Genomic DNA, 10,258 nt, shown 5'->3' on the forward strand with positions numbered 1-10,258 from the left:
GCTTCTCATAGGCAGGCATAGAGAGAAAGAGAGAGCGAGAGAGAGATTTGAGCCTCATCCAACACCTCTGTATGAAGGCCTGGTTCCCTGCTCTCTGTTGACAAATGGGTACTGATCCCATCTAGCTAAAATTGAAACAGCCCAAAATGTAATTGGCAGTTAAAAGTGAAAGCTTGGGTCAGATAAGATTGCTTGATTATAAAAATAAAAAAAATAGCCAAACTCAGCTGGAGTTCTTGTTACATTTGTATGATAGCAGTCAATAAAGTTCAGATTGACATGAAGGGCTCAACAGGGAGAGTTGTCAGTCAACTGATTTGTGTGATAATCATCCCACTCGGCACAGATGTCAGTTCACAGTAAAACATTTTTACATTTGGTTGAGTTGTCAACTAATGTAAATCCAACGTGAAATGAACAGTGGGATGTTCATCTAGCTCACACAAATGACACACAGGCTTTCGTCTGTTGTTTCAAAAACACAAGTCCTTTATTATTTAAAATACAAATATGGTATTTACACATTTCTTTTTACAGCATAGAGTAGTAAATGGGTGAAGATGAGTTGACATTGCAAAATGAGAAGACATTTCTCAGCATCAGATCTTGAAGAACACACACAGAACATCCTCTAATTTCCGCATGTCCCATTGTTGCATCTGAACGTGCTCTATCATACTATCCTGAGCTGCCATTGTGTTTGGGCCAAACAGTTCTCTGTTTATCCTGTACATGAATAGGGAAGTTGTGGTTCTATTGTGAGATCTGTTACATATTCATAACTAAAACAAATTTGAAGAGGGTGAATGCAAAGAAGACAAGAGTTTCATATTTACTAAAGGAGATGTCTTGCATAACACATCAATCAAACATACTTCGGAAAGGACATTACACAGTTTAAATGTGTACAACAAGCTGGAAATATTTTAAATAACGCATCTATAGTTGTTAAAACTTTTGAATTAACTAGGCAAGTCAGTTAAGAACAAATTCTTATTTACAATGATGGCTAAGGAACAGTGGATTGACTGCCTTGTTCAGGGGCAGAACGACAGATTTGCACCTTGTCAGCTCAGGGATTCAATCTAGCAACCTTTCGGTTACTGGCCCAAAGCTCTAACCACTAGGCTACCTGCCGCCCCATATGTCATTGCTTTTTGCTGTTCAATCAAAAATAGCTTTCAGTGCAAATACTCATCACTCTCTGAACAGGAAAATGTAAGCAGTCAAATGTAAATTATGGTCTTTCTTAACCATATGTAAATATATCATACAGAAACTCCCAAAAATGTCAAGAGTTGCAATGAGGCTTTCTGCTCCTCTTTGTAAAATAAACAACATATATAGTAAAACATCACAGTGACACATTCAAATCCAACAAAATAACATAAATAGACATCTTCGCATGGTGGTTAAAAAAAGGCACAAAATGGTGGCGAGGTGTCCTCTTTCACTTCTCTGACTCCCTCCATCCTCGTGCATTCCTTCCAAACTTGTAGACCAGCCTTCGTCCATCTACACGTTCCAGGATTTCCCGTTTGTAGTAATATCTGGAAGGGTACAAACAGGGACCTTAACGGAACAGCAAAAATGACTTCCTCTGAACCAGGAAATAAACATGAATAAACATGAAACCACCCTAATCCTTTCAGTCTCTACCTCATCGCTCGGCTGAGCTTCTCGTAGGTCATGCTGCTATTGTTCTTCTTCTTGCCCCACAGCTGAGCCACGGCCTCTGACTTGAGGAAGCGGAACACGCCCTCTGTCCGATCCTCCCACTTGATCAGGCCTGGGTTCCGCTCCGGGTTCAGCAGAATGTCCCTAATGAACTCCCAAAGGTGGGTTCCCCGGGGGTCTGAGGAAAAATACACAGGTGGTGGAAATTAGAACCATCTACTATCAGTTTTTGCATGGGCGAAATGTTGAGCATTTATATTAAAATATATGATTCGATAGTACTAAAGATGTTCATGTAAATACTACTCACTGTGTTTTTTGACCTGATGAGGGCGACTGTGAGATCTATTTGTGTCTGGAAGTAAAATAATAAACAGATATGGTAATTTAGCAGATGCTTAAAACAAATAAAAATTAAGACATTTAATACATTAATACATGTGGCAATCGAACCCACAAGTTGGTCTAGCATCATAGTAGTCCAACCAACTAACCTACAGCAGCAGGTAGCCTAGTGGTTAGAGCATTGGTCCAGTACCCAAAAGGTCACCAATTTGAATCCCCAAGGTGAAATAATTTTTCGATATGCCCTTGAGCAAGGCACTTAACCCTAAGTGCTCCAGAGTACCACTTGACAATAGCAGACCCAAGATGACCCCACTCTCAAGGGGAGTTGGGATATGCAAAAAGCTTTCCAAGGATATGCAGTTGACCTGGGTGGGACAAAGCAAGGCCTAGAACCTTTTATGCATAATATGAACTATTGCTAGCTGGCTCAGAGACTTGGAAACATCCCGTGACCACACCTGACACCACTTACTTAAACATCTGCCCATTTCTAGTTGTTAGCAATCTCATTCTACCAATCTCATTTTTTTCATATATTGTTCACAATTTGTGGAAGCCATCTGATGTGTTTCCAGCGCTGAGCATCAGTAATTCACTTATAGCTTGTCAATTAAAAATTTAGTGTGTGCTTGATCTTGTGTATTCTGAACTGTGTAACTCCTACCTATCTTCTGATCATTTCCTCACAATCTCCCAGATGTCTTCTTTCCAAATATGCCACGTTTTTGCATGTCGGAATCATGTAATTACACATGAATAGCAGTTACTTTTGAGTATGTCTATTTAGGCGGAAATCTACATTTTGCCATTACATTAGAAATACAATTAAACATACCTTCATTTCGGCGGAGGTACAGCCCACTAGCACTAGCTATTGCTACCTATGGTAGATGTAGATTTTTTTAATATTTTTTTTACAAATCAATACTTGGAGTCAAATAACAATCTACTATTGTCCAAAAATAATATTGCGATATGTAATTGAATCGATTTTTCCCCATCACTAATCCACACATGTTAGCCTAACCTTTGTACCACTGTCTTACGCATTTCAGATTTTATTCCATGGAGCCCAACACTGTTCAATTACATGGGTGTGGGGAACATAAACAGGATGAGTTTGTTCAGTTGTATTGTCATGCATTGTTTGCTCAGTGACGTTGAGGTGATGTAGTTTGGTGATAAGGAGTAGACTCAGCTGCCTCTTTCCCAAAATGATCACTCACTGAATGTTCATGGACTTTACTCAATAGACTTGTATTGCCACTCTGTTTGTCAAGTAATATAATAATTTATGCCCTTTAGCAGACGCTTTTATCCAAAGCGACTTACAGTCATGCATGCATATATTTTACGTATGGGTGTTCCCAGGAATTGAACCCACTACCCTGGCGTTACAAGCGCAATGCTCTAGCAATTGAACTTTAAAGGACCACGATGAAGCCATATTTTCTTTGGGGACTCAGCTACTGTAGGTCGATGTCTTCCCTTGGATTGGGGCTCGTTCCAATTAGTGTGTTTAGATAAGGTTTTCAGGTTTTCAGTCCTCATCTTTGGTCTTGTTTCTTACCTGGACTGGAGGGAGTGGGTGAGGCCACAGGTGCAAGCGATTGAAACGAGGGATCGTAAATATCTAAAACGTAAAGAAATATCAACAAGTAAAAAATTATGCTGTCCGTAAGTTAGTTAAAATTTGTACCTTTCTCCAAAATCCTATCCATTCCAATGTGGTACCTACCTGCAGGATAGATGCTAGGTTCTGTGAATGGGCAAGGGAAATCTACTAAAACAGGAGAGCACATTAAGCTTGCATGTACGCTTAAGAGGCATTATATACATTTAACATTTTAGCAGACACTCTTATCCAGAGCAACTATTGCTCAAGGGCACATCATCAGATTTTTCCGTCAGTCGGCTCGGAGATTCAAACCAGCAAACTTTCAGTTACTGGCCCAACACTCTTAACCGCTATACTACCTGCCGCCCATCTGAAGTGTTTAGTCTAATCACAGACTAGTTTCAACTTACATCATTTATGAATTAAATAGTGTCAAACAAGTTGAGACATGCATAGATATGTAATAACTGGATGAGTTTCTTAGGGATGACTTGAAGTACATGACTCTGTGCGTTCATGCATGCCAGTGTTTGTCTATGGTGCTTTTACCATCTGGCTCTGATTTGATAACGTCCAGTGGTGAAAACTCCACACCAGGATACTGACCTGTGTAGGGATGACATGGAGAAACAAGGGCTCATTGAAGGGTAATACCATTACACGTACAGTAACAACATGGGCTTTCATTATTTTGTGTTCATCAAACTTGATATTGAATTCCTAAATCCTTGATCCGCCTACGCTGGTACAATTTACTGTTCCTGTTTTTTTTTGTGGTATTCTAACCGACTCAAGTGTTAACAAATGAAATACTACCATTCAACATTTTATGACCTAATCTACCACAATATGTTTCAACATTGCATGGCCTGACTTGCCCTTCATTCTGATAAACATAACAATAACAAAGAACATTATAGTCCAGTGTGTGAACCCACCGCTCCATTTGAGCTCGGTGAGGCTGTGGTAGAGGATAGGCCCCACGGTGCCCGCAGCACGGGTGAAGTCCTGGTAGGTCATGCTGCACAGCTGACGTCCGTCCACATCAAAGTTCTGGAAGGGGATGGTGGCAGCGTCGATCTGGTGCATATCCAGCATCTGCTGCAGCCACTCCCACACCTGATACTTCGACCAATACTGAGGCTGGGAGTCCTGGGACCACAGGCGACTGGTGTAACCAGGCATCACTGTGGAAACTGGAGTCAGGGGTAAAGGTAGAAATTAAGTGGGGGGTTTTCATACTTTGAATGTGTTGGGGGTGTAGTAAAAACATTTGAACTCCGGCTAGCCCAGGTATTTGTAAATAATTAAACCAGCAGAGCAATTCACTCAATTGAGCAACCACACTAGTCCTCACTGTCTGAGCAGGGGTAGGAGCTCCATGTTGTGGGCAGCTGGCTCTCAATGCTGGCAGTGGATGGAATGCTCATGATACAGGTGGTATGACGGACCATGGTCCAGAGCTGGGGAGAAAGACACATACATTCAGTATGGAGTAAAACCCTGAACAAGATGATTGGTAGGTTACAATGTAATCCCACACGGTGCACACAAACGGTGTCTTTCCCAAATCTGAGTATCTGAGTTGAGATAGGGTATGTTTCTATATGACGACATTGACAGATGTGAAACAGGATGACAAAGGGAGTCAGTGTGAAGACAGCATGGGAGCGATTGGGTGACATGCTCACTGTCCTCAACACGTGTATTTGCAAAGTGATGGATCTGTATGTCTGTCTGTTTTGCATACATATAGGCCTATTTGTTCTTCTGATGGTTGAATGAAATGAGTCAGTCACACAATGATGTGTTAATACCAGAGAACTCGACAATTCTGTGCAGAAACGCCTTCAGGACATGTATGATTGACAACCCAGATAAAACAAGCTCTTCCTTTAAATTACATGTCTGTGTTTTAAATAGATTAGGTTACAGTGCAGTTCCTTTTTTTCAGAACTACATCCCCTTAGGATGTCAACACATATTAATAGTGCTGTGATACTCAGGTAATTATAGTTGCTAATGCCAATTAATGAACAGTATACATATGAAGGAATGATTCATCCAGTGTGCAATATGTAATATGCTTATTCAATAGGGTAGGCAATAGCCGTTATAGTTCTGTATACTGGAGAAATACATTAAGAAATGAAACACTTCCCAATGCCACGATCAGATCAACTTTGACTGTAATGACACAATTAAAGTTTAAAAACAAGTTCAAATAAAGTTCTAAAGAATTGGTAATGAAGTGTTATTGCAAAAGTAAATACAACATAAATAGTATCAATCATTAGTTATTTCAATATCTTTGGGAAGACGTCTGTAGTGCACAGCAGGTGAAGCACTGTATCTTGTCCGTAACCCCACCATAAAGGACTGCCCGTGAAATAGTTAATAGTGTGCCAACAACATGGCTACGTTCATTTAACTGTTGTTGAGAAAACACTTCACCACAACTATATTTGCATGTTATATGTAAATATACAGTACATTAGAATTGCAGGTCGGCACTGAGGCCTATGACAAGAATATTGAAGGTGGGGTTGTTGCAACACTGTACGTGTAATGGCCTTGTCACATGTTTTACTGTTGTCTAGACTGTAGTCCATTTATCTCAACTTTGTGGAAGAGAATGCCTACCTGGAGTTAAACTTTTTGGAGCATCTATAGTAAATGTATAATTTGCGGTCAATTATTGTTCACTAATAGGTGCTTCCAGGGACAGCTCATCTCAAAATCAGCCAACTTTTGAAATCTGAAAACATCTTGATTTTGGATTGAATATTTAATGTGACAATGTAATATGCTTTATCATATTGTAAGAGCGTATTATAAACGAATATGGTCTGTCTGTGAAAGGTTGTCATAGTGCTCACCTGCAGCATCAGTGTGACAAACAATAGACTCAGCTCTTTATACAGTGACCTATATTCAGCTTCTCTTTATTGACCACTACCTGGAAAAAGCTGGATTATGATGGCTAATAAAAACAATGACACCAAATAACTGTACAACACCATGTTTTACAGTACATGACCTATGTGGGCACAGTGACAGGCTGAATGAGAAACATACATTATACCAAGTCTTCCTCAATCCTAAACAAAAGCAGTTTCTCAAGAACAAGATCCCCGAATGAGATTTCACTAGAGATATGTGGCACTTGGCAGTTTAGGCCATGGCTTTGGTTCAGCTCAGGATGCCAAGTCTCACCACCTGCATGCTTTGTGTTAACTCTCAGTGCTGTCTACTATTTGTCTGCCTACCATCTAGTCTGAGCCGTCTGAAGACTACCTGTCTTCATGGAAGTAGACTGCAGGTATTGTATTTCCTGACCGTCTAGTTTGGCATGTCCCTATCATCAGGTAACAGTTTCCATTTACTACAATCTCCTGGTCTGTTCAAGATTAACTTATTAATGATCCAAGGTGTGAACTATTCAGTAGTGAGTAATACAGTTCCATGTTAGCTAGGCAAAGCTTTAGGGAAACCTGCCCCTGATCAATATTCACTACATGTGCATCTTATCACCCAACAAAATAAAAAGCTCATTGCAGAATATATTTACCTGCAATCATGATGATAAGCTTACAGATGAAGGAAATAAACGGACAAACAAATGATCACTGACAAATGTAACTTTTGGTAAGCAGTAAACAAGTGCAGGCAGGTCACACTTCCCTTTACTGAAGCTTCTGGAGAATCCCTCTGTGGAGTTTTATCTCAACGGATTTAAGTTACAACCTATGTGCGGTGATTACAGTACACTAGCGTGTAGATGTACTGCACCTTGTCACATATTACTATGACACACAAGCATTTCACTACACTCGCAATAACATCTACTAACCATGTACAGTATATGTGACCAATACAATTTGATTCGAATTTGATTTCATTAATAAAGGAACTTACCAAGATTTGTTTTGCTTCTCTTTCAAAGGGGAAGTTTGTATATTAAAACAAAACAGGGCCCATGAGGAGTACATTTGTCCATGATCATATTTACTTTGTAAACAAAAGCGTATGCCATTTATTTTCGGACTTCAAATGCAAACCACACAGTTATTTAAAGCCTAGTGTATATTCAGTCATCTTCTTTAACACTGTATGAGCGGCATTGTAACAGTTTTGTCTAATGCTCAATTAGAATTACAGGCAATCAAAGCTTGACACACAGTTAGATAAATGAATCAAACCATCACATTCAAGTCTGAAAGACACTTAAAGTAGTGCCTACATTGCTTTGTTACAGATCGAATACCTACTGTCTGCATAGCCAAAACACCAATTCACTCCTAAGCCCAGCCATTTCAGCCATTGTTTTGATTGTGCTATTCAGTCAGCATAACAGCGACTAACAACATAGAAGCAAAGATGGTTGCCTAGCAATGCTCAGCATGGTTTCCTACCAGAGCTATGGACTGGGTTCCGACCAGGATGGGAGGTGTCGTCTCTCTCTCTCTCTCTCTCTCTCTCTCACTCTCTCTCTCTCTCCTCTCAGATGACTTCAGGTAGGTGAGGTAGCTAGCTGTGTTTCTCTCCACAAATGAGTGGAGTGTTGTTTTCAGTGCTAGAAGCTGTGCTCTTTTGCTTCCCAAAACTTTAAAAAAGTTCCAGCCCACACACACACCAAGGTGCTGCCCCAGCAGTGGTTATTTTATGCTGTCAGCTTCCTTGTCCTATCCTTATCCCTCCCCAATTGGCTACCAGGACAGGTTCGGGACAGATAGGAATTTGCATACGAATGACTGAGTGAATTACAACACATCTGACATACTGTAGGTGTTACTTTCACTCTTTGTGCTCTCTCTCTGGTCTCTGGTCTGGTCTCTGGTCACTCTCTCTTTCTTTCTCTCTCTCTCTCTCTCTCTGTCTTTGTTTCTCACATGCACGGCCACACACACATACAAACACAGAATGTCGCTAGGTGGCATGAAGTTCGCATTGTCTCAAACCTGATGATGTTTCTGTCTCAGAACATTTGGCTAAAGATAGACTCTGAAAATATATTTGACTAACCTTTCGAAGCTAACAGCAAGAACGATGGCCAACATGTTCCTTTTGTATTATTCATACACTTACGTTTTTTTATCGTCCTACGCGATTTCCTTCTGCGATTTCCTTCGGCTAATTGTCCATGAGAGGAACCCTGTTTTCATATGAATACTTTGTGACATTGAATCAGTGTAGACATACCGTTTGCTACAGTAACACAATTCCCATTATCTGCTGTTCCTTCTGATGAAGAAAGAAAAAAAGGGGGAACACTGATCTGTGTGTCTGGGACACTACCATGTCTCACCTCAACAGGAGAGCACTGTGGTTGGAGAGTGGAAGATGCTTTGACCAGTCCTGTGATGTGGATACTCTGTTCTCCTACCAGCACCAGAAGTTTGAAGGCGACACACCATTCGGTGCTCAGAGCTTCTACCTATATGTTTACACTTCAACTTATAGTTGTTGTTTTTCTGTCTGACACAGACACCAGAAAAACACATGAGCATAGTGAGATGAGTGTTCAATGTGATCTAATTGCTGCTGGTGCCTTTGTTAGAGCTGATGTGTGGCATGCTGAGAGCTTCTCCTGCTGCTCTTATCATGTGATTCTCTTTGTCTGTTCCGTGGAAACTGCATTAGCTGATTGATAGAGATAGAGATAGTCATATTACTGTGTTATTCAGAGACACTATCATGCCTCTATTCAAATCCACCAAACCCTGTTGCCCGGGCAACCTAATTATCTAACAGAACATGAATTACTGGCTAATTAGACAGTTCAATGTTTGAGTGACTTTATGCCTTTGACATTTATATTTGATGTATCTTACTTTGATCTCTACAAACATAGTTTACAATCAGAATACTGTGTATAGAGAATTTAGTTCATCACATGCAGCTCTTTTAGTGAACCATGTCACCCTTTTTACTTGCAGTAGTTGTTTTTTGAAAATGATCAGAAGAAGTACAAATAGTCTATTTCTGCTTGTTGCCAATTAGGATTTTGACAAATGTAACATTGCCACACTCATCTATGTTCTTAAAGCACACAGATAACTCTCTTTGGAGTTCAGCGGAGCTTAGATTGGAGCACTAACAGCTTCATGTCGTTGACTGAACATTTAGAAATGCTGAAACTGTAAAATAGGCTGAAGCAAGGAGAAGTCAGAGAGGGAAGTATATGTCAAGTGTCTTCCAACAAAGTCTATCCATGTCATGCATGAGTCACATGTTTACCTAAGCAAAGCTATCATTCTCAAACAAAACTCTTTCCTTAGGGAAGGGGCAGAACTGTATGATATTAGTGACAATAATAACAACTTGTAGGCCAACTTATTCAGTCCTATGAGAAAAAAAACTCAATATGTACAGTATGTCATTAAATGTATAAATCAGTACACCACAGGTTTTCTATGTTTCAAATGACTTTTCCCCTTCTCTCTGTTGATCTAATTAACTGTAGATTTTGTTCTCGCATTCTCTCTGTTGATCTAATTAACTGTAGATTTTGTTCTCGCATTCTCTCTTTTGGTCTAATTAAATGTAGATTTTGTTCTTTCCTTCTCTCTGTTGGTCTAATTAACTGTAGATTTTGTTCTCTCCTTCTCTCTG

At 40.0% G+C, this 10,258-nt stretch overlaps 1 protein-coding gene across 5 annotated transcripts; it reads right to left on the reverse strand.

Moving 5' to 3' along the window:
* Positions 1 to 464: 464 nt before the first annotated feature.
* ehf (ets homologous factor) lies at positions 465 to 8,325 on the reverse strand. Of its 5 annotated transcripts, none has more exons than XM_031802078.1 (9): positions 8,059 to 8,325; positions 5,001 to 5,106; positions 4,582 to 4,839; positions 4,193 to 4,249; positions 3,764 to 3,805; positions 3,596 to 3,658; positions 1,988 to 2,032; positions 1,660 to 1,855; positions 465 to 1,550 (listed from the first exon to the last, which is right to left on the reverse strand). In XM_031802078.1, the coding sequence occupies exons 2-9, from the start codon at positions 5,095 to 5,097 to the stop codon at positions 1,451 to 1,453; spliced, it is 858 nt and encodes a 285-aa protein (XP_031657938.1). In that variant the 5' UTR covers positions 5,098 to 5,106; positions 8,059 to 8,325; the 3' UTR covers positions 465 to 1,450. The 5 variants fall into 5 exon arrangements, with proteins under 5 accessions (XP_031657938.1, XP_020311224.1, XP_020311222.1 ...); XM_020455635.2 differs by having other exon boundaries at positions 3,764 to 3,808; positions 8,059 to 8,308; XM_020455633.2 differs by lacking the exon at positions 8,059 to 8,325 and adding an exon at positions 7,915 to 8,041 and having other exon boundaries at positions 3,764 to 3,808.
* Positions 8,326 to 10,258: the final 1,933 nt, after the last annotated feature.

The sequence above is a fragment of the Oncorhynchus kisutch genome, linkage group LG22, assembly GCF_002021735.2.
Source record: "Oncorhynchus kisutch isolate 150728-3 linkage group LG22, Okis_V2, whole genome shotgun sequence".
In the NCBI taxonomy this organism is placed as follows: domain Eukaryota; kingdom Metazoa; phylum Chordata; class Actinopteri; order Salmoniformes; family Salmonidae; genus Oncorhynchus; species Oncorhynchus kisutch.

What these genes read in the sequence shown, in the direction of transcription:
- ehf (XM_020455633.2), bottom strand. An exon ending in ACCTAGCATCTATCCTGCAG is followed by an intron (nt 3,659 to 3,763) that starts GTAGGTACCACA and finishes TTTACGTTTTAG; the next exon opens with ATATTTACGATCCCTCGTTT. An exon ending in ACCCACTCCCTCCAGTCCAG is followed by an intron (nt 2,033 to 3,595) that starts GTAAGAAACAAG and finishes TTTTACTTCCAG; the next exon opens with ACACAAATAGATCTCACAGT.